The sequence below is a fragment of the Anolis carolinensis genome, chromosome 2 (assembly GCF_035594765.1).
Source record: "Anolis carolinensis isolate JA03-04 chromosome 2, rAnoCar3.1.pri, whole genome shotgun sequence".
In the NCBI taxonomy this organism is placed as follows: domain Eukaryota; kingdom Metazoa; phylum Chordata; class Lepidosauria; order Squamata; family Dactyloidae; genus Anolis; species Anolis carolinensis.
In genome coordinates this window covers 97,516,476-97,541,236 of record NC_085842.1, presented here as the reverse complement: position 1 = coordinate 97,541,236, position 24,761 = coordinate 97,516,476, and the positions used below count along the sequence as shown (strand labels likewise).

Here is a 24,761-nt window from a genome sequence, read left to right as displayed (position 1 = left end):
GTTAATGTTCAGAGCATTGGAATATGACTGGGAAGTCTAGTTTCAAATCCCCACTCTGCCATGAAACTTACTGAACTAGTCATTATTGCTCCAACTAACCTTCCTCAACAAGAGGGGGTCCTTGCTTAATAATGAGGAAGAAGGGTGCCATCTGTGCGTTGTGTCCTCTTGGACCATCCTATTAAAACAACATACCAGGATGACATTAATTGTCAACCACTTTTTATTAACACTCATGAATTTTTAAGTACAAATGATGCTCTTAATAGTCCCCATTGTCAGTTCCCCCAGGGAAGTCCAACGATGCAGCCAGATGTGTTGGCTCATAATAATAAATCAACTTCAGTGGGAATAGACTTTTTGCCAAGTGAATGGGTCTTCTTTATTACCCTCCAAGACCAAGCCCCCAGTGGTGCAGTGGATTAAACCGCTGAACTTGCTGACCGAAAGGTTGGTGGTTTGAATCTGGGGAGTGGAGTGAGCTCCCATTGTTAGCCCCAGCTTCTGCCAACCTAGCAGTTCAAGAACATGCTGTTGTGAGTAGATCAATAGGTACCGCTCCGGCGGGAAGGTAACGGCACTCCATGCAGTCATGCCGACCACATGATCTTGGAGGTGTCTACGGACAATGCCGTCTCTTCATCCTAGAAATTGAGATGAGCACCAACCCCCAGAGTTGGACATGACTAGACTTAATGCCAGGGGAAAACCTTTACCTTACTAAGACCAAATCACCTCAGAATGCTTTATATCACAATATTACATCGTTGCTGGGAAAATCCATTTTCCATCTCTGTATTGCTGGGATTGCAGCTAAGGTCAGAGAGAAAAGGGAAGCCAAAGTTGTGAAAGTGTTGGTGGCAGTAGATGATGTAATTGTCCTTTCTGATTAATAGAGATGGCACTTTTGGTGAGTCTTGGCTCCACTACAGCACTGTTTATCAAGTGCTAGGAAGCACTGTCTTGGGCATTCCTCTACTTACAGAAATTTTACAGGTGAAGGGGTACCTTTGTACTACAGAGTCATAATGCTTTGGTTCCACTTCAACTGTCATGGTCCCATCTCATGGAATTCTTTGCTTTGCTGTTCAGAGAGCACATTTAGAATACTGAGCCAGATAGCCTTTGGCAAACTATAGTCCCTGGGATTCTGTAGGATGCAGCCACAGTAGTTAAAAGTGGGATCATAGTTGTGTACTATGGAAAGGGTCAAAGAATCATAGAGTTGTAATGAATCATTTGATGTCATCTTGATTAACTCTTGTGAGAGGCTCATTGAAAATTCTTCCCATAACAATAGGAAAGGGATCCACTATAGTCTTTAAAGATCAACACCAGATACTGTGCTGTTGACATAGACTGGCACCTAGTCTAAGAACCTGGTCAATAATAATGCCCCCTTTTTAGTGGATTTTTTTTTTTTTGCTGATGCTGTGTAGAGAATCCGGCTATAACTATTTGAGAACAATAAGGATTCTCACTGCAGGAATATATAACAAATGAACAAGGGACTCAGAAAAATAAGTGGTCAAAACTGACGACTATGGTTCATTGAGAACACATGCACAATATAAGCAGTGGTGCCTGGTGGAGAGTGAATCTGCTTTGGATTTTAGTCTGAATTCTGGAAATGCTCTTCAAGCTCCTGAATCTTGTCTCCAGGAAAACCTAGCATCTTGGATTACTTCTCTAAAGTTCAAACTAAATCCCAATGTGGTTTTAATCTGGTTTCTTGTAATCACTCTATCTTTGAAATTGAGGGGGCATGGTAGTTAAGCATTCTTCTGGGTATGAATAGCAATGAAGCCGTAATTTGTATCTGTTATCATAAATAACGTTCCCTAATTGAGAGTTTTATACTGGTTAAAATGATTAATAAGAGGAACTTTGTTGATTGATCTACATTTACAGGTGGTCCAAGAGTGTAAACTAACTTGCTGCGAGAATTCATTCCCTGTTTTCTTAAAAACACTTTAAGTGTGGTGATATAACATTCTTAAACCTACTATCAAATTTCTATAGCTCCTGTGATATAGGAAGACCTCAATCTTTTCCAGGCCCCCTTTTATCAGTATTTCGCTCCATGTTATAGTACAGGGCAATAATGAAATGTCTGAAAATGTATATCCCTATTTCAGCTATCTAGAGGTAAACAGGGATATAGAATTTCCCCTGGGCACTTTTTATTAAATCTGAGAACCATTAGCAGCCTCCCCCTGCTGCTTTCTGTGGAATATATCTGAAAAAGACTCAGCAATAATATTTTGTAATTGGAGATTTGTTGCTTTTTAGAATTGAGAGTTTGCCTTGCAGTGTGCAAAACTGAATAGACCCATTCACCTCCGCTGTGGGATCCTGAACTCTTGCGGCACTCATGTGTGAAAGAGATTTTGTTTTAACGAGGGAAGCTGAGAGTTTGCTTTGCTTTGAAAATACTGAATTCTGTGTCCAAGTCTCTCCTTCTTGCCGCCCTTCTCCGACCCAAAAGAACACGTTGGTGTGAGATTTCTTCTTTAGGTTAAAGCTGTAGCAGTAGTAGCAACTTTGCAATCTAAATACTGACTTCAGTGGAAAGAGACATATCTAATGCGTGTCTGGCCATCTGCCTCAAGATGAATTCTAAGGGACTGGCTGTTTTGAGCTGTTGCCTACTCTTCTTCGTTTGGGGTAAGTCTTCTTTTTCCTTCACTATTTGTTCTTCCTTGGTGCTTATATGATTTCTCCACCTTCTGAGCAAAGGTTTTACTGGATTGTCTGTGCAAGAGAATGCCTTGATGGGAACAAGAAAACATAACTCCTCATTGCCTCCTATATATCAGGAGCCAAACTGAGTAGAAGAGACCAACTTGTGAGCTTAGGTTTCGCCTTGAACTAAGATAAAATGTACAGAATTGCTACAAATTCAAGTAAACAGGACTTAGAAATATGTAAAATTGACTTGCAGTTTGATAAAGATATATACAAGCACCTAAATTGCTCAGTAAACTTGTGGAATCACCTTCCCTCAAGAAGAAGAAAGGCCTCTAAAACATTTTTTCAGGAATTGTTTAATATATTGAGACATGAGATGATTGTTTAGCAAAGACCAGCACAGATAGGAAATAACTACTGAAATCAATTAGATTACAAATTCACCGTTTTCTAAGGCAAAAACTGAACTGTTTTAATTAAAATTGTTTTGAAATTGGCTGGACTTGGAATTTTAGTATTAATTTCATTCCAGAATTGTTAGTCTGTAATTTAAATGTGAGACAATGCTAAATTGCTACTCCATTTTTGCATTTTCCAGCTGGTTCCTTATCTAAAACCCCTTGAATTTTTGCAAAACAACAATGATAACTGGATCCTCCTCCTGTCTTTCAGGAGAATTAAGAGTGTTTACACTGAAGATCCAGACCATTTATTTTAGTTTATGGTTATAGCATAACAATTTAATTGTTCAAAAGACAAACCAAAATTATCAGGGGCAACTTGGAAATGGGTGATCTTCATTTGAGATGATTCTCCTGCATTCTATGCCAGATACTGCAGAGAGGTGCATCATCAGATCTAGGAAACTAGCTCAAAAGTATTCCTAGCTGCCCAGGGCACCACTGCTGACATTTGCAAGGGGGCATATGTGACTTGAAGAGGGGGATCACCCCCTTCTCCCCCCCCCCCCCCACCTGAGCCATTCCAGTCTCTTACTTGTGCCAGAAATGGCACCCCAGGATGGCTATGAACTCTTTTGAGCTCCATAGCCACCAACAATGGACCATAGAGGTAAAGGTCACCATATCAGGTTCATCCCCACTGGCAAATCAGGACTTCCTTCCCACCATTGCAACAGAATGGAAGCAAACAGTGAAGCCACACTTACGGCTGGTGCAGAGTGCTACACTCTGTACCAGCCCTGGGGTTTCCTGCCCATGTAGATGTGCTCTACATAAGTTATATAATTACAAATGGAACTGTGATGCTGTGAGGACAGTGACAAATCTATGATCCGAAGTTTACAGTCTAAAAGTCTTGATTGAAAAAAAAGGAATTGGAAAAGTAAATGCGGCCACTAGTTCTTAGTTATAAAGTTCATTGTGTATGTTTTTTGAACAGGGTGAGCATGACCAATTCCGTAAAGTGACTTCTTCTTTGGCCATGCAATGAGAGCTGAGTTGGTCTCACCTTCCTGTGATGATATTCCTGGAGGTCAGGGGGAGTGATCTTCAAGTAATTCTTGGACCCCTGGCTCACCACAGAAGCCAGAGTGTTGCCCTTCAGTCTTCGTTTTGCAGTTTTATAAGAATGGAGACAAGTTGATATTTTTTATAAAAATATTTTAAAAGGCCAAATTTGAAATCGTTAATAGAAACTTTAAAGATGAAGACATATTTAAAGATCAAAACATATTTTAAAGTGTCATCTTTTTTGGATCTTTAGATGTAGTAAAGGGAAAGTTTGGAAAAGTTATCCTTTTGCACTATGACTCCCAGAGTCACTGAGGCTGCTCCAAAAAAAAAGAAATCACCTTTTTTGTTAAAGGTATGTGTCACTGTGCTATAATGTATCAAAATGTCTCTTTGTAGCTGAATGTCAACAAGAAAAGCCCTCCAAAGCTACTGCAAAGAAAGTCACAAAGGAGCTGAAAGCCAAAGAAAACAAATTTTCCAGAGCAGTTGGTAAAAAGGTACAGCAGGGAGCATCAAAGTTTTTAAAGAAAGGCCAAGCCAAGCCCACTATGACCATTCCCAGTCAAAAGCAGCCTTCACCTCTGTCTATTCTAACCCGTGCGGTAGCCAAGGGGCAATTCCAGAAGGTCACTGACACACTGACGCTGAAAGCAGGAGAAACACTGGACTTGCGTTGCAAGGGAAAATCGGTTAAATGGAAATATCCTCCTTACCTGGAGGATGATGACACAGAGTATCGTCTCAGGTGAGCATTGATGATAGAAGATCCAGCTTTAAAATGATGTGTGACAAAAAGGAAGTAGGAAAATAATTGTTTTAATGTACAGTCATTTATTTAATGCATATCCTGCCTTCTTCCCAATATAGGATGGAGTACAACTTACCATATTATCAAAACACAAAAGCAAAATAATAACAAAATAAAAACAAAATAAACAAATTAAACAAAATAGCCGAAACAATATAAGTAGTAGTAGTAGTAGTAGTCAAGCCTGTAGCGATTTTTCAAGTTATAAAAAAAATCTCGTTTACTCATGAATTTTAACTGGTTAACCAAATCCCAATGCTAAGTCTATGAGATGCAAAACATTAAGAGTCCCTCCAGGCACTATCTCAAGCAGATATTGACAGGTTTGTAGCGGGGAGGGGTATGTGCTAGGGGTTCAACCCCCCCCTCCCGAAATTTTCAAAACCCCTCCCGAAATTTTTTTCTGGCTACTGCCCTGGTAGTAGTAGTAAACTTTTATTACGGTCAATGACCAGCTCGTAATAGGGGTACCCAGTTCTGTACATCCATGTTAGACTTCATTAATAATAATAAAATTATAATAAAAAAATTTAAAAAACCATTATAAAATTGAATTATTTACCAATCTAAAATCTAGGCTAAAGACCACATACAAGTAACCATTGAAGCTCAACTAATCCCATAGGATCCTCTGGGGCAGTCTCAAGGGAGGGAGTGGGGATGACACCGGGGGGAGGGGGGAAGTAACCATAACTGTAAATAACAGTCTAGAACTATAATTATCAGTCTATTTCTGATTCCCCATCTATACTCTGTAGGAGATGCTTAAGTCTTTTGGCTCTCAATCATCTTCTGCTGAATTTTAATTGCAGCCGTGCAGAACTTGGCAACGTTGTATGTCACAGCCGAGATGGTATCTGAGAGCAGTAAGGTTACATAAAATTGTCCAGAGCGTCCTGGGTATTTAGTTGTCCATGGCGTAATGAGACGCAAACGAATGTCTCTGTAAAACAGGCACTGCAGAAGCACATGTTCTGTTGTTTCTATGTGACCTGAGTCACAGGGACATAGCCTCTCAGAGTATGGGGTCTTCTGAAAGAAGAGTCACTAACGCTGGCTAACCCAGGAATAGCTCCAGAAGCAAACCAAGGAAACACACTTGTGTCAAACCAATCTGGGGGTCCAGATGACCTATCAAAGACACAGGTCCTCAGGGGAAGTGCCTTGGCAAAGGGAAACGAAGGCAAGGGAAGGATAGAACAACGGAATGGGTCCCAAATGAAACAAAATAGCAGTTTCGCATCACAGAACTATGTGTTAGTATTGGATATTTGTCCTTTGAATGGCATTCGACCAGCTTGGGACTCAGTATATAAAGTCAACATCTATCTAAGGCAGATCTTAAACTGCAGAAATTCATCACTGATAGCTGTTAGGACCCTGATGGAGAACTGGGACTTCACAAGGGTGTCCCTTTGTTTTAAGAACCCTTTTATACCTGGACAAATGCTGAGAAAGTGGACATTCTTGGGTACCTTGGGAATATTTCCGGCACGCTTTTACAAAGATGTCTGCTACAGACCGCTACTTCCAAGAATTCAACGGAATGCCGATACGGCAGAAGAGCTACCAACTAACCAATATAAGTAGGTTTTAGGTATCCACTGGGGTTTGGTTACAGGAACCTCCATGGATATTAAATTCTGTGGAAGCTTAAGTCGCATCATATACAATAGTGTGATAAAATGGTGTCTCTTATATAAAAAGGTAAAATCAAGACCTGCGTTTTGGATGTTTTTAAAAGATATTTTCAACTTCATGGTGCAGAATCCATGAATACAGAGGGCCAATTTTATAGTACCAAAATTGCCACTGACGAATACAGTTAAAACATTAATTTTAAACACATTTACCATGTAGCATAACATACAAGACAGCAATCAATTCTTCCTCCCACCAGATCTTTGCCTTATAGTGAAAAGAGACCCATTAAACCTCTCCATAGCTGGGAGCAGTTTCCAAGTCCCTCTTCTGTGTTTATAGCAAGTGATGAGACTGAAGGAAAACTCACTCTTTGGTAGGTTCATATGGGGAGATGTGATCTTTCAGAAGGTTTGGAGCCCAGTTCTTTGGAATTTATAATTCATGACCAGCACATTGAATTGTGCCCACTAACAGGCCAAGCAGCCAACGAAACTGTTTCAACAAGAGGCCTAAAATCAGACCCTCTCTCCACAGGAGATACTTTCCTGAACTTACCATAGAAATGTATGAATATGAGTGGATCTTATTGATATGAATTGTTTCCATCAGAAGTTAACATACCTAGAAGACCTAGAAAATTTCTAGAGAGGTTTTGCATGGCCGTTTCCCTTCTCTCTCTCTTTCAGGGTCAAATACTTTCAGAAGCACAGTCAGCTGATTGTTGTCAACACCACTGCTGCAGATACGGGCGAGTATAGCTGCTGGTCTTTCCAATGCTATGACAGTGAGTGCCGTGATGGAGAAGACAAGCCAGGCAAAACATACATCTTTTTTACAGGTCAGGCTTGCCTCGATTTAGTGGACAACTTTTCTTAGTAAACTAACTAGGCACTGCTGAAGATTTATGAGAGAAATATGTATTTCAACAGTCTTATGCAAGCCAACCGAATATGCTTGACTGTACAATACCACCACTGTCCTCAGCCATTATGGGCCAGGATGTCAGGAGTTGTTATCAAATCGCAGTGACTTTCTGCATCTCCAGGCCTCTGACAGGCTTGTAGGAAACCAGGGTCTGAATCCCCCCAGTCAATCATGGAAATTCGCTGATGGACCTTAGGCAAAACACACTCTTTTAATCTCAAAACAAAAGACAACATTTCAACAAGAGGATTAAAATTAAACATTCTCTCCACAGCGGATGCATTCCTGAACTTATCATAGAAATAAGAAACTGTGGATACTAGAGAATCTTATTGATATGAATTATTTCTATCAGAAGTGAACACAAAGTTGCTATGGAAGACTTAGACCTCTACATAAACATTTCATGACCTTTTCCCTCAGAATAAATCCTGCAAAGAAAACCCTAAGATATAATCATGCATGTCAGAAAAGATTTGAAGACACACAACAACAACATCCCTACTCTCTCCACAACAAAGAAAATGTCCCTAAATGGCCAAAATCAGAAACCAGATGTTACTTCTTTTTTATTGCTGACTAGGGCTGCCAATTCACTTGCCATGGAAAAGAGAGAAAAGGGGTTTCCTTCCTGCTATGTAGAAATAAGGTTTTGGAGCTTTTCAAGAGAATTGCTGCATTTCCTGTTGTTTCCATTGGCTATAGGTGCTGGTAGTTCAAAAGTGGATATAACATTGTGTCGACAGAAAAGACTCTACTCCATTCGATGGCTTGTGGTTTTTATAGAAAAGTTGACAGTAACGATTTTGTAGTTCTTCAATTTCATACAGCATAACCCCAGTATCCAGGACCCCCTGCAGATAGCTGAAACCATAGATAGAATCATAGAATCATAGAGTTGGAAGAGACCTCACCAGCCATCCAGTCCAACTCCCTGCCAAGAAGCAGGAAAATCATATTCAGAACACCCCCAACTGATAGCCATCCAGCCTGTGAACCCTATACTATATCTAGACCTGAGCTGAATACATACAATAGGAACCTACTAGAGGAACTGACAGGCCTGGATTATGATCCGGAATACACCTTTGAATGTATATTTATATGGATATTTTAATTAATGTTATTGTTTTAGTAGTAATTGTTTTGTATACTCTGTTTTATACTTGGTTGTAAGCCACCCTGAGTCCCCCTCGGGAGTGAGAAGGGCGGGATATAAATGTTTGTAATAGTAGTAGTAGTAGTAATAATAATAATAATAATAATAATAATAATAATAATCATAAGTATTTTAGAGCATGGGAAAGTGATATTGTAGATAACAAATTATGAATAAAAGATTAGCATGATCTTTCTAGATTCATGGTGGGCAACCTGTAGACATCCACACATTATTGAAATGGAACTCTCTTCATGACTGGAAATGCTGGCAAGGGCTCATGGGACTTACATTACTTTTCCCATTCTTGGAGTCCAGGATTATACCCTACTTGATACTTCCTGCTTTCTCCTCAGATCCCCTGGAGTTATTTGTGCCTACAGAAAATTATTATGAAGTGATCCAAATGCGTACAAATCACCCTGCTCTTCTGCCTTGCCAAGTGACAAATCCACTCGCCAAAGTGACATTGCACCGGGAATTTCCACCTGAGAAGGTTGTGGTCGATGGCATAGATATCTCCTATGATGTGAAGAGAGGGTTTATGATCCACCGCCCACGTCCTTCCCATGCTGGCTCCCTCTTCTGCATGGCCAATATGAATGGAGTGAGGCAGATCTCTACAAAATATATGCTGATTTATGTGAACTGTAAGTTGCCACAAGAACAAACTTTAAGTCTCTCTTCTTTCCCCCAATATCGCTCCTCCTTAGAATCAAGGTGGACACATCCTCCCCGCAATAACAAGATTTCCCCAGAGACACGTCTCAGCAATTCAATTTGCAAATTAAACCGAGGACTTGTAAAGGAACACAGGGGATATAGGAAGCAATGGTTGTGAATGGGTTGACAAAATAGGACAGCCTTAGAATGATTTTGGACAAGTAGATAGTTGTCTTGCTGGTACTATGAAAAATACAAAGAAAACAACATACATTTTCCCAATGATAAATTGGGGAAAATATTTATTGGTGACTAGTGGGGGGGTGGGGGGTGGGAAGTGTTATTGGTAAGTAGCACGAAGCAGAGCTTCAGGTGTGTAGAGACTTTTAATGAGTTCTGTTTGTTGGATTCCCCCCCCCCCCCAAATTATTATATTTTCAAAATTGTTTTATTATTTCAGGAACTCTGTTTTCTGAGTCAAGGGGCTGTGGGTATACCAAGGCAGGAAAGCCCTAGTTTGCTGAACTATTCATTAAAAAATACCTAAGACTTTTTATAGGAACCGCAGCCAAACAAGAGGCTGGGTTGAGATTCAGCAAGAACCTTAATGATCTTGTAAAAAGAGTGCAGACAGCATTGACACTTTCATTCTGTCCATGTATGAAATTGGAGCCTAATTTCAGCAGTGTGTTGGCATTTTCTAGTAACATCCTGATTGTACCTTGACAATACAGTGTTCCCTCACTTATCGCTGGGGTTACATTCCAGGACCACCCACAATAAGTGAAAATCCGTGAAGTAGGGACACTATTCTATGTGTAGAAGAGAGCAAACCACAGACCACTTTAGCAGTTACAATATACAGTACACCAGCAGAGAAGAATGGAAGCTAAATAACCTTTTTTTTTTATTTCCAGCCCTTCCCTACACTCCCCTCTCCCTTTATTTCTGCCTTCCCCCCCCCTTCCAAAACCCCTTGCACACCACAAAAACCTGCAAAACAGTGAAAATACTGTGATAAATGGTGTACATTAATATTTATTAAAAACCCGCGAAACAGCGAGGGAGCGAAAAGTGAACTGCAAACACTGTATATAAAGGCCACCAGTTTGATTCAGCTGGACAAGCTCCTTTATAAGGGTATCACTGAGGTGGGTGCATGTGTATGAGATCTTGCATCTTAAGGAAGTAGGAACGTCAAAAAGTTAGAATCTAACGGAAACTTTATTGTGAGAACTCCATTAGTAGATAGGAAAAATAACTGGGAAGCTATTCAAAGCTAGCCTGCATTTCTGAATGGAAGAAGGAACCAGAAAAAAGGAAGGCAGAGAGAAGTTGAAGAAAATCGTGAGATGATCAGTCTACATCATAGTGGGGCTGTAAAATTTGGACAAAGAGGGAAGGGGTTTTCAGGTCAACCTAACTTTTTAACCCTGTCTGCTATTTTCCACCACAACTGTGAGGCACTCTTGTTGTACTAAGCACTGCTGCTTTTCCAACATGGTTCTAGTTGGGAAATATTTAACATACCTTGTGAGCAACGTCCTCTATTCTCTTATGACTTGAGCTTCATAACTTACCATGCCACAGTCTTGAGGCACAAAACTGCAAGGTAGGGAAAAGGTAGATCTGAACTGACAGGTAGCTTTCTTGGTGAACTGATGGAAATTGGCAAATTTTTCCAACCTTCAACGATTTAAAAATAGTAACAACAAAAAGTGTCTCCACTTCCTCTATGTAATGTGAATGAAGGTTTGGAGGAAACAAGAATATTCTTAGAGGAAGGATGCATGTGCAAAGTCCAGTCCAGAAATGGAAAATTTATGTATACACCAAGCTTTGCTCTGCAGTGTTGTTTGTTCTGTAATGCAATGTCCCATTTTTTGTATCTTTCTCTGGTTGGTGAACGTTCAGGGCAGAAATTAAGAAAAGCGTTTATCTACCTGTCTGCCTGTTTTACTCTATGCATTATTAGCAACAAGACAGTGGGGGCAACTGATTTCTGAATCTAACTAAGCATGAGATGTCTGAAACATGGATATATATTTTTTTCTTTCTCCAAATCTGCAGATCCCTCCTCAGTTCCCAAACCAGTTGTTCGAGCCTCAACGGCCTCCTTTCACATTGGAGACAATTTCAATGTTACTTGCACTGTATTTGGGGAACCAGAAATTGCTGTTGATTTCACATGGGAATATCCAGGGCAGCAAGTAAGTGACATTACGCTGAGGTAGGGAGTGGGTGTGGGGAAAGAGATATGGCTGGCACCACGCTGCATGGCTCTTTCAGCGCCTTCAGCTCTATGGCTGACCTGAAGTATTTCCTTCTTAGAACTGGAAACAAAAACCCTTTTAAGATAAAGGTCATGGAGAGAACACAAAGGCAAACTGCTCATTTTAAGGAAAAAGAAAAAAACACACCATCATCATCATCATCATATGGATTGACAAATTTCTGACTATAGGCACAGATCCTGTTGATGCCCACAACCTGTGGGAAAGAGCTAAATATGTTCCTGTTGAGGAGCATCCTACCTAATTAAACACAGCACTTTGTGTGCTTATATCAGTTTGATTTCACTATGATATGACCTGCCTTTTAGGGGTCACTCTCCTCACCTAGAAGTTGAGAAAAACAATCAAATGGCAGAAAACATCCCAGCAAATCTATGAATTTAGAAAGAGCAGCAGTAAAAGTTCACAGCTCCTTAATATGAACTGAATGGAAGAGAAACATATTTCAGGCTCTCTTAGAGCAATGATTATGAGGCCGTATATATTTCCTCAGGAAAGGAGTTCCACAGCTACTGAAAATAGTGAGCCTCGAGGGGCTATAAATACGATACTATTTTTCAAGCAGGATCTCTTGGGAGACCTGGGCAGGAGAGGAGGGATTTCAAGCTCACCCCAGAACAATTCCATGAAGCATAATGGCACACTTTTAAGAAGAAATTTATAATATAAGAGGTTGTGTGTGTACTTGTGGCACTTATAAGACTAAACCAAACTTTCCTGGATTATAATTCATTTTCTCAGATGGGTCAGATGTGATTTTTCACAATTGGGGATCAGGCCGTTTTGAAAAGACTACAATCATTCTTAGATCTCCAAGTTAAAATGGTGTCAAGCTGCATTAATTCTACAGTGTAGATGCACCCTCAGACTGGGAAGCCTCTGACTTTCCAGCTCTAGACAAGAGTGTGGAATGATGGATCAGCAACACTGACACACACACACACATTTCCACCTCCTGTCCCAACTTTCTTTATTCCCTGAATTGTAGAAATGCACTTGCTTTTATTTGGAAAGTCACAGAAGTGAAGCAGGGCTCCAACCTGGGTATGGTCTCAAAACTGGGTCAGGTAAGTGCACTTGCAATATTTGGAAGCATTTCCCCACAACGACTAGAAAACTATAATTATATTTTGCCTTGTCCTCTTGTCCTGTTAGGAGACAAGATGGCGTTTATTGCTTCTGGGGAAAGCATGGGCTATGATATTGCACAGCACTTAATGCAACCATCTAACCTTTAGGAGGAGACTATCACAAAACTGTTTTGGCCAGGCAGCTTTCAGAATTACATTTTGTTGCCTCCAAAGCTGAATATTGCTTAAGCTCCTCTCTATATAGCAGTGGTTCTCAACCTGTGGGCCCCCAGATGTTTTGGCCTTTAACTCCCAGAAATCCTAGCAGCTGGAGTTGTAGGCCAAAACACCTGGGGACCCACAGGTTGAGAACCACTGCTATATAGCTACATGAGAAACAGCCATTATGTGCTCTGCCAGAATTATGTTAGGGATAAGTGCTTTCTCAAAAATAATGTCTTCTCTCACTTTCAGATTGGGAGACCGCCTTATGTGCGTGAACACACAGACTTGGTGCGACAGGGAGGACAGGTGCAGCAGGAGTCCAAAAGCATCTTTTACATCGATGAAGCTCGTGTTGTGGATGATGGGTTGTATAGCTGTATTGCTGAAAATCTTCAGGGCAGCACCACAGTATCTACTCGTGTTCATTTGGTTCAAGCCACACTGGCTCCCAGGAAGGCAAAGTCTGGGTAGCCACCTGTGTGACTAAAAGTCCCAATTACACTTGGGAATCCAAAAGCTAAAAAGCTGATATCAGAAAGAAAACTGGAGAAAGCTCCCATGCCATTAATGATTGTGTAGAAGAAGGAATATTAGATGTTGCTTGTCATGCAACCAGGTAACAGGCTAGATCTGTTGAAATTCCCTTTTCTACAACCAGTTTTGGTGTAGGAGCTATGTCCAGTTTTCACCCTTGCAGTCATAAGAGTTGTCTTCTCTAAAGTTACATTTAGCCTTTCTTAGTTACATAATAAAACAGCAAGAAGATACATTTTAAAGTAGACACACACACAAACCTGAACATTGCAGATGAAGATAATCTTTTAAAATATTCAGTAGTTTTGTCAAGTTGTTGCAGAGCCTGGAAATCCTTTGTGTGGAACTACAGCTCCTCGCACCTCTAGCCAGCATGGCCTGGTTGGGGATTATAGATCCAATCTTTTAAAAAGCTTTCTAGCTGAGACTTGCTATTGTGGGTCTTCATTGCTCCAAATAACCTATTTCATTGGACCAGATTTTACAAAATGGAAGTCTGTCTTCAGATTTCCGGTATCTTCCAATTTTAGCAAGCCATAAGAATATTCACCAGACTACAGATCCCAAAATCCTTTAGGATTTAGCCATGGCATTTCAAGGGGAATCTAGCACTATAATTGTGTAGTGAGAAAGGGCCAGCTGATCTCCATTGTGCCCTCTTGCCAGTGAAAATCCTGTTTAAGAAAGTCTGAGATCCCATCTGATTTTGAAGGGTGAGCTGAGCCCTGGTTAGATACCAGTAGGAAGCCATCAACAAATGCCAGGTGCTGTAGGCACTATTTTAGAGAAAAGAACTGACAAACCACCTCTCGAGTCATTCTTGCCTAGGGAAACTCTATAGAAATTCGTGGCACCATCAGACATTAACAGGTAACTTGAAGGCAAGTGCATGTGCACACACACACACACACATACAGACAACAGTTGGGGATGGGGGCTTGAATGGTAATAAGGAAAATAACATGGAGAGTAGATCTCACACAAATAGTCAAATCTGGACAAACACACAGACCCTGCTGATATTTGTCTGTACTAAAACCTTTGGGAGACCAAATCATGTAACTTCTGTCAAATTTTGCATACATGTATCATATACCTGTTTTTGAGCTATATTACTTTAATGATTGGGATGGATTCATGTGACTGAACAATTTTCCTCCACTTCCGTTAAAACAAATCCCTATACATAGAGAATAAGAATGTCTGGGGGAAAGTTAAGCTTAGACTTTTCTTGACATCTAGTTTTCCAGGCAGATAGAAAGTGTTTGCATGGAGGAACAGTTATGCTTGTGAAGTTCCCCCACCATTTGAAGTGGGGTTGTAGGTTTATTTCACGCCTTCCCGGAAGGATAAACCCACTACTAGACAGCTGTCTGCAGTCCAGACAGCTGTTCTGCAATTTTCCTTACTAAATTAACCCGGAAAACCGCAAGGACAACAACCCCCTCCCCACACCCTCTTAAATAGCATCAAAAAAGTAAAATAACTTACCCAGCTGGCATTCCTCTTCTGCCGGCCCTCTCCTGGCACTTAGGAGCGACGTGCCAGGAGGAAGGGGGAGGAGGAGGAGGAAAACCACTCCTGTCCCTCTCTTGGCACCTCATTCCTAATCACCAGGACAGGGCTGGCAGAAGGGAAATGCCAGACAGGTGTATGGGTGTTTTCCTGGAAGTTACCGGAGAACATCTAGACATCTAGCTGCAAAAGCGCGGGCTTTTGTGGCTGGTGTGTGGACTACAGTCCACCCTGACCTGGGTTTTTTAAACCCGGGTCAAAGCGGACTTTTCCACTGTGTGGAAGCACCCTCTCTCAGTGAACCATCTTTATGTCAACTAACATGAACATTTGATCTATTGCTGAGAGAGATTTCACATAGGACAATACTCAGCCTTTCCTCCTACTTGGGGTAGGAAGGCCTCCATTGGAAGTTGAAATTTTCTGTCACGAAGACCAAATGGTGGAATTAACTCCCACCCAAAAAGAATCAATGAATTTTTTAAAAGTATATACTTGAGGCAAATAGCAGGTAACTGCATTCATGTAGGTTTAGACTACATCCAGAGATCTTGCAAAATTAAATCTGAAAATGCAAAACACAGTCCTTGGGTTGTGTATGAGTAAGTATAAAATTCCTTTCTTCTAAAGCAAAAACAAAATAACTCTCCAAATGTGCAAATCAATTGATGTATGTTTTGGTTTAACAGTTTCTGAAACATTAATGACAGAGTAGGCATATACTGAGGGCAGAAAGAATCAAACAAAATCTTGCTGAAATCAACCATGTTATAAGTCTGCTTTCAAATGTAGGATCTAAAAGGTTCAATTTTTAAAAAATGTGTCTAACTGGTTCTATGTTAATTCTATACTATTTCTATAAACTTACTAAACTAAACACTTTTGTGCCTTATTTTTGATGCTTCCCTTGAATCAAAACAGCATACAGAACAGGAATTAGAGTAATTGAATCTTAGAACCCTCTGAAGCATTGCATTCCACTGATGAGGCCTCAACAAAATACTGTTTTAAGTGTGGAGCAGAAAAAGTGCTCAGCTGTTGTGTGGATCTATATTGCAGTTTCCAAGACTGAAACACAGACATTTTTCAGAAATGTTTTGGCTTCCTATACTCTGTGCCAATGTTCTACAGGCCACTATTTCCATTGGTACAAGAGCATAACATACTCTTTGATTACATTTCATGTCTTTTGTTCCAATTCAAATTCTTCTTCTTCCATCAGTGCCTGTCTACGTGCCACACCTCGGCAATAGTGTCTTCAGTTTGGACAGCCAGCTGCTCCTTTCCCTGCAACTAGCAGTGCTGCATCATGGCCACGAGAGAGCAATCTCTTTGGGTGGCATCACAAAAGAGTGACACAGAAGGGAAAGCCCGCCTAAATTTCCAAGTGCTTTAATTTATTTAATTTGGGCATTTATAAGAACAAGTAACTTGACAGTGCAACAAAACAAAGCTTTGAAAAGTAGGATTTCAATTCTCAGAACTGCCGGTTAGGTATGGTCAGCAGGATTCTGAGCAGTTAAATCAAAAAAGTAACATTTCCAAACTCTTTAGCAAAGGAAGTAAAAAAACAAAACCTCAAGACATAAACAATTATATTTAAATATTATTGCCACTACTGGAAGGAACAGAAAAAGGTAAATTGGAAGAAGGTGCTTTCTCTATTTTCTCTCATTTGCTTAAGACTTCCTGGGCCCCTGTATATTTCATTAAGAAATCTTCTCTCATTTTCTATGGCTCCTTCCAACATAAAAGTCACAGCTATTGAAATATTAAACCAAGGATAATTGGTACACCACTCTACCTCGTGCAGTTCAGTATCTGAGGTAGCTATTTGGTTGCTTACCTTGTGAGGAGCCTTGGGTAGGGGAAACCCAGCCTGGCCAATGCTTGTTTGCGCACACACAAAATGGAAACAAGTTTCACCTTATCTCTTGATTAGTATCAAAGCTGGCCTGTTTCTGTGGGGAAAGCACCTCCCTTCCTTTTCAAGTGTCAGAAGAACTGAAAACCAAGGCATGTGGCACTCAGAAACCCGTATGTCAATACAGTGTAGTCACACAGCACTGAGCTCTATATCTGGCATGGGACTGCTCTGCCCTATGTCCAGTCTGCTTGGCCATTCAGTCACCACTGAGCACCCTGTACATCAATTCTTCCTTCTCCCGGTGAGCTTGCTCTCTGAGCTGCGACTCCTTCTCCAGGGCCTCACGAAGTTTCATAACCTCATCAGAGAGTTGCCTGTAAAACAGAACCAATGCTGTGATAAGTTACTTTGAAGATAGTCTTTGCAGATTTCACTTTTGTAATTTTGATTATTCATGGATTTGATTAATATGTTATCTCTAGGAATCTCGCAGTCCTCCAGTGTGATTCTAAGGTCCGCTTCTGCCAGACATTCATCACAGAATTGCACTAGAGAGCTCAGAGCAGTGGTTCTCAACCTGTGGGTCCCCAGATGTTTTGGCCTTCAACTCCCAGAAATCTTAACAGCTGGTAAACTGGCTGAGATTTCTGGGAGTTGCAGGCCAAAAACACCAGGAGGCCCACAAGTTGAGAACCACTGGTTTAGAGACAAGATTTCTCAAATTTAAAGGGTGTTTTTTATTTGGGATTCTTCTACTTTTGTGAGGCTTCTGTACCCCTAACCCCTAACTGTACAGCTACCCCTAAGATAGCTGTACAGTTGCCAGAATCCCCCTGCTAGCATGGCCAGTGGGATATATGTACACAGAAAGTTGTCAAAGGCAGCATCCAAGGTCCCACTGCCTAAGGCAGACAGGATGGTCCCTCCTGTTTTCTGCAGCCAGAGCCACTGAATTATTTATAAACAACTTTTCTAGAAGTTTATCTCGTCCTCTTTCTAACTACCTGGATCCTTCCTGGTCCTATCTTGAGTAGGGTCAGAGATTAGACCTTGAACCATCTGCATGCACAGCACATGTTCTACCACTGAGCTATGGTCACTTCCCTAAATAATACAGGGCAGTTCTCAGAAATGATATGGTAGATGTGAAAAGAGAGAAAGGAGCCATTTGAACTGGAACCTACACTACGGATTTCACAACAGGGTGGAGCACATCAAATGCCTGTACCAAAGATAATCAGGCAAATGTGCTTAAAAATAGCCTGAAACCTAGTAAAGTTTAGCATTTTTTCCAGTACTGCTGAATACAACAATCCTCTTCAAATATTTGGGGAAAACTTCTCCATTATTTATCAGAACAAACTGACATTAAATGCTGCACAGGAAGCAGATGTTTTAGAGATTCTTACACGGTGTTAGAAATTTTTGCTTCTACTTTGATTGGTTGTTTTTTGCTATCTGTGACAGCTATGTTATCATTGCTGCTTCCTTAGTCTAAATAGCTTGCATGCACAAAACAAGAATAGTGAATCTGGTCACCCTAAAGTTTCCATTAGACCCTTTTCACATGTATTTCTATAGCCCATCTCCCAAACCCTTCACAAAGGTATAGTATGCCAGAGATGCATGATGCAACTAAAGACAATGCCTTGTCACTGTTATGTGATTCTGCATCTGCACATGAAGCTCTTCATTCTTCTGCTGAAGAGTTTTCACTTTCTGCTCAAGCAACAAATTCTGCTCCATCTGTAACATGAGAGAGAAAGGGTTAAATATTATCAAATACCACAGATACTGTGGGCACACAAAAGATCCAGTAATCTCAAGAGAAAGCACAGAGCCACAATGCTTTGTTAAAATTTGAACAGCAATAAGGATATTCCAGGAAAGCAACAGTGCTCCTAAATCTACAGACCTTCAAGATGTAGAGTTTGGACGCGTTGTCCTCTATAGGAAGCCAGAGAAGACTGGGACATCAATATGTAGCATCTATTGAAAGGCAGAGCTTGGAAGCATTACTGTTTTGGATTACATTTCCCATAGGGCCTCACAGTTGACACCTCTCTGCTATAGTCAAAGGGAGCTATTGTCAAAAATGAGCTTTTCCAAGTCCAAGGGAAGATACAGTGAGGTCACTTAAGTATACAGCACAAGGGTTTTCAATTTCACATATGTTTACTAATATCTAGAAAGATTTATCAAATATTAATAAATTCAGCAAACCCACCACTTTTTCGAAGTTAAATAGCTTTTTGTCCAAATGGTGGATGCGTTCATTTTTCATCTCAATGACAAAATGCAAACTCTCTATTTCCTGCTCCCAGAACTGGCTGGGACTCCCATAATCCTAGAAAACAAGAGGAGGGATGTAAACATGCACCCTAAAACAGAAGGCTGACAATAACCATTTCACATTCTTACACTAACGTATGTATGCAAGCACGTATGTATCTAACGTATACATGCAGGAACCTAATTCCACCCAGAGTCTCACTGTCTCCCCATCAATATATTAGTGAGAAACTGCATCTTATTCCAGGGAGTAAATCCCACTGACCTCAAGGAGGTTTCTCACTGTAAAGTAGTGTGTATGTGTATTGCTAATTATAAGTACTAATTTACTCGTACAGATAGATTGCTTGATATGCAAATGTATGAATTGCTCAGGAGCAAATCCCTATGAGTTCAATTGAATTAACTCCCCAGTTCCAATGGATTTCATTGTACTTATGGTCAGTATCAAATGACTACTCAGAATAGGGCTGGGGAATCTTGGGTCTTATAGATGTTTTGGACTTCAGCTACCAGAGGCATCAGGCAACCTTGTAAACTGTGAGAGCTGTAGTCCAAATGAAAGCCAAGTACTTGGTTTGCTGGCCAAGTCTTCAACTAAAAAATCTATCTGTGTGTGTGTTTTAATCTATCCTCCTTTTTTCATGGTCAGGAAGCTTTGGTTCCTTTCAGAAGGCTTCTTCCATATGTTGAAACATGGGTTCACATTCCAAAATATCTATTGGAAGAGTCTTAGTTGAATGCATCAAGATTATCCCTTCAACATTCAAATTTAGGGTATGCGATCAGCAGGGAGATATCACAAATATGTGTAGTTATGCTCTTCCTTCAGGCATTATTTGAACATGTGAGAGGGAAGTGTATTTGTGATAAAAGGAGGTAGCATTGTTCCTCTTTTCATAAACAAAAGATTCTACACAGTAGATCATGTCTGGTTTTGCTCATGGCACCTGGATGTGCTTCTTATAATCTCTGCTCAGGACTGACTCCTCCACTCGTTTGATTTTCTCTTCAAAAGACTTCACCTGGGAACTCAATTTGTCTATAGTCTCCTGGAACGAGAAGATGAGGCTGAATGCATTTGCACAGATCCACTCCTCTACAGAAACATGCATCATTCACTTTGTCCCTGCTCAGGCACATACTATGTCATAGAAAACTCAGAATATATGCTATCAGAAAGCTAGATAAGTGCTTCTCTAACAAATCCAGCAATGGAATTGGTAAATAAGAGACAAATATGACCTAATTCAGATTAGGACAGCAGTGGGGAAGTAAATCACTAAAGCCTCTCTATGTTCCACATCAGGACCTTGATCTACACAGCTCAATGACCTGCTTTTTTACTTCTAAAAACATTATTTCAACTGCTAATTGCAGGTGTGACATTTTGTCTAATTTCTCCCCAGTTTAGGAATGAGGACTCTTTGTCTACAAAATGTTTTGGCCTACAATTCAGAACAGCATCATGCCCAGCATAGTCAACAGTAAAAAAACAAAAAAAACCTATAATAGTTTGAATCCAAAACATCTTGGGGGCCAAAAGATCCCTATCTTTGCTCTAAATAGAAAACATTTTGTTATTTTTAACTGCCATCAAATTGATGTTGATGTGTGGCAGCCCTATGAATGAGAGATCTCTAAGAGCTTGTTCATCAACAATCCTGTTCAGATCTTGCAAACTCAAGGCCTACTTTATCGAGTCTATCGATCAATAATGCAGTCTTCTTCTTTGCCTTCCGCTTTCTACCTTTACCAAGCATTATTATCCTTTCTAGTGAGTAATGTCTTCTCATGATATGACCAATGTACAACAACCTCAGTTTAATAATCTTGCCTCCTAAGGAAAGTTTTTGGACTCATTTGCTTTTTTAGTGGTCCATGGTATTCACAAAACTTCCCCCTAAAACCACATTTCAAATGAAATTAAAAACTGCCCATACAAATTTAACAGAAATAAATAATACACCAACTGTTATCAGCCACACCAAGGGAATATGCACTGTCTTTTTTTCTGATTTTTGTGTGATACTGAATTGACTTAGGAGTTTTCTGCCCCCTTGAAGCATAGGAAGGAGCACCTGTAAGGATGACTTCGACTTCTCAAAGGATTTCATTAGGAAATACCCCTCTTGGTCATGTACATTCTCGAGCTCTGTGGAGAAACACCAAACAACATTGAAAATGAAGCAAGAAGGAACACAACGGCTTCTTTTTACATACATAAATGTTAGCAGTGTCAGAGTTCGTAAAATTATTTTTGGAGTCATATTTCTAGAGGCCCTCAGCTATCATGATCACCATGTGCTAGTAGGGAGATCTAGAATCATAGAATCATAGAATAGTAGAGTTGGAAGAGACCTCATGGGCCATCCAGTCCAACCCCCTGCCAAGAAGCAGGAAATCGCATTCAAAGCACCCCCAACAGATGGCCATCCAGCCTCTGCTTAAAAGCCTCCAAGGAAGGAGCCTCCACCACAGCCCGGGGGAGAGAGTTCCACTGTCGAACAGCCCTCACAGTGAGGAAGTTCTTCCTGATGTTCAGGTGGAATCTCCTTTCCTGTAGTTTGAAGCCATTGTTCCGTGTCCTAGTCTGCAGGGCAGCAGAAAACAAGCTCCCTCCCTCCTCCCTATGACTTCCCTTCACATATTTGTATTTGAAAGCTGGAATTAAAAAAAAATAGAGCCAGACCTCCATATTTGTAGGGCTCAAGGGAATAGGACCCCTGAGAAAGTGGGAAAACTGAATAAAAAAATGCTTTTTAAAAACCCGAGTGAACACCTCTCTAGGAACATCTAGATTCTCCACTGTGACACTATGATCAACTTCCAGAAGAAGTTGATCATAAAGTCACACTGGAGGACATGGAGATTCCTAGAAAGGATATTTTAAAGAAATCCACAAATAATCACAATTTCAGCTGCCTTTGAAAGCCCAAACAGCTGGGACAAGCCAAACTTTCTTTGAGAGGGAATTCCACAGATGGGCTGTTACTACTGAGAAAGCCCTGTCACATATCTACACTGAAGTATCCAGACATGCAGGACACTGTGGTAGAAAATGAATAGTCCTACACAATATTCCCCCAGAATACAAAGGTTTTAAAGTGATTTTGGAGAATTATTTTGTGTAGAAAAACTCATCAAGTTTTTATGCAAAATCCTGTTTTCTGCTCATAAAACCCATTTTCTGGAAAGGAAACAGGATTTATGTGCAAACAACCTTGTGTTTTGCCATTTATTCCATGACAGATTTGAATATAATTTCATTAAGATAAGAAGTTAGTGGGATGATATTAATATTTTCACCATGTGTTTTTAATGTGGTGGGTAAGTCCATTTTATTTTTTTATTTTATGATTATTGTTTTTAGATAGGAGATCGTACTTTTAATGGGTGTTTTAGTGAAATAAGTTATATACTGGATAATCATGGACTTTACAAACTATATAATGATACATTGTTGAAAAAAAGTTAATATTTAGATTAAGAAAAAGACTATAAGGAGAAAATTTCATAAAAATCTCACTGGTTTATTTTTTGTCCCATTGTGGTTTCCTGTCAAAAGACAGATGTTTCAAATATGGATACACTTTCCACTCATACTCTGAATATATTACATTTCTTGAAGATGAATTCAGAGGAAAAGAATAGACCAGAGATCTGAACAGGTGAATGGTAGTTTTATAATTTTAACTATATTGCCGCTACTGCTGATGGAGATCTCCAGAGGACATAACAAATATAATGAGCCAAAGTTTGGGGAGAATTGAACATAGATATGGGCTACCTACCAGGAAAAAGGAACAATGGAAAATATATTTACAATATTTTTCATACAGTGATCACATATTTTGCTGGTGTTTTTGTGTGCCTTCTAGTCATTTCTGACTCACAGTAAACCTATTGAAGGGTTGTTTTTTTTTTGGCAAGGGTTTTGCCATGGCATTCCTCTGAGACTGAAGAACCTTTTACATAGGCCCAAAGCCCATGATAGATAACAAGTTTACCTGAGACGTCTAAACGATGCCTCAAGCAAACCCGGATTAATCCAAAGTAAACTGGGTCTTCCCAGTTTACTTCGGATTAATTAAACACATCAACAGATCTGGATCTTACTGAAACGTCCAGGTCTGTTGAGGTGCTGGACTTGTAGAAACTGACTTCCGGGACTGCATTCCATGATCCCTGGGGCCAATCTCCACTGCCATCCCAGTTCTTTGAGGTCCTGGAGCCCGAAGGAGCAAGAGGGTGCTCACTCCCAGTCCCCCATTCCTCCCTCAGAATTTACTGGAGGGACTTGCTGGCAATGCAAGCCCCTCTGCAGAGTCCTCCTTGGAAATGACATGTCAGGATTTGGGGGGGGGGGGGGAGAGATGGCCCGGGATGGCATCTAGCCACTAGCCAAGGGAAAGCCAAGGATTGTGGGAGGGGGTGAGAACTCAAACCCAAGAGGAAGCAGGTTATTTTAATTGGCTTCCTCCTAGGTTTTAGTGTAGAAGGGCCCTGAGAGAGCATGATTTGCCCAAGATCACACAGTGGGTTTTCATGATCTCTCGGAGTTTTAATCCAACCCTCAAAGTACTACACAACGGTGGCTCTCAGGATATATGTACTGGCAGACATAGCTAAGTTCTGACAAAAGAGGAACATGATGGGAAAGGTCGTGCATGCACATCCTTTAAGTAATATGTCTCTGAACACGTATATCTGTAACCAAAGCCTTTGTAGTGGTCATGAAAATATTACTCAAGAAATGTTCAGTAGTTAAGCTGCTGCTGTTTCTGCCACAACTTTCTGTGCTTCCATTTTCTGTGGTAAACAACTGGGGTTTGGTCACTAGGGTTGTCCATATTGTCGTAAAAATTCCCCTACCATAATTATTTCGTATTGTTCCCGTTTTTTGACATGAGTATTGAAACGTTTTCCCTGGGCGCTACTGGCAATGCAATACGATCCATCGTTGGCCCATTCTGTAATTGTGTCTTAAAATTTTCAATAATTTTTTTCCTCCAAATTTTTTTTTAATATTTTAAAAATATTATTATTTTTATTTTTTTTGTTTCTGCAACCTAACATGAACGGGAGCCTAGCGCAGCCTAACATGGCTCCCACTCCCTGCCAATCAGAGTCTTCCACGATGGCTAAAAAAGGTGGGGGCTAGCGTCCTCCGCAAAAATCGCCTCCGCACGGAGCCAAGCCATTCTGGGTTGGGATACCGAGGAGAGAGGGTGGTTCGCGCGCGCCGTGAAGCTGAGAGGGCAAAGTGACTGGGGGTAGAGGGTTGCTGCAGTGCTTAGATATTGTGTTGGGGGGAAATTGGCTTGGGGCAGAGTCCTTGCTGTGGATGTTGGGAATTTTTTTTTCCAAAGGAGTCTGCGTCCCTCCCTGCTAGTGCTGAGCTTTGGGTTGGTTCCTTCTCCTGAGGTAGACCTTTTGCCTTTCTATTTTTCCTTTTTTGGAATAAAGCAATCACCCCATAAGCCTTTCTTTCCAAGCCTTAAAAGGAGGGAGCTTGAAAATTATAGTTTTCTAAGCAGCACGTCTGCTTCCCTGTAAGCGCTGAGCTCCTGAGGGAGAACTTTAGCCTTTACTTTTTA

The 24,761-nt window shown here is 40.6% G+C and overlaps 2 protein-coding genes across 4 annotated transcripts in view; one reads left to right on the top strand and one right to left on the bottom strand.

Moving 5' to 3' along the window:
• The first annotated feature begins 11 nt into the window (after positions 1-11).
• Positions 12-15,879, top strand: LOC103277508 (platelet-derived growth factor receptor-like protein). The gene is made up of 6 exons (XM_008104805.3): positions 12-2,667; positions 4,563-4,911; positions 7,305-7,456; positions 9,058-9,351; positions 11,435-11,574; positions 13,203-15,879. The coding sequence occupies exons 1-6, from the start codon at positions 2,613-2,615 to the stop codon at positions 13,422-13,424; spliced, it is 1,212 nt and encodes a 403-aa protein (XP_008103012.2). The 5' UTR covers positions 12-2,612; the 3' UTR covers positions 13,425-15,879.
• Positions 15,880-16,378: 499 nt separating this feature from the next.
• Positions 16,379-24,761, bottom strand: part of ccdc69 (coiled-coil domain containing 69) — a 33,738-nt gene continuing 25,355 nt past the window's right edge. Inside the window, exons 5-9 of one of the 3 annotated variants that reach the window (XM_008104801.2) lie at positions 21,243-21,316; positions 20,112-20,213; positions 19,097-19,216; positions 18,518-18,615; positions 16,379-17,243 (exon numbers count right to left, since the gene is read on the bottom strand). In XM_008104801.2, coding sequence (XP_008103008.2) covers positions 17,126-17,243; positions 18,518-18,615; positions 19,097-19,216; positions 20,112-20,213; positions 21,243-21,316 — 512 coding nt within the window. In that variant the 3' untranslated portion in view covers positions 16,379-17,125. Of the gene's footprint in view, positions 18,859-19,096; positions 19,217-20,111; positions 20,214-21,242; positions 21,317-24,761 lie in introns of all 3 variants that reach the window. The other 2 variants (XM_008104804.2, XM_008104803.3) reach the window with 2 other exon arrangements.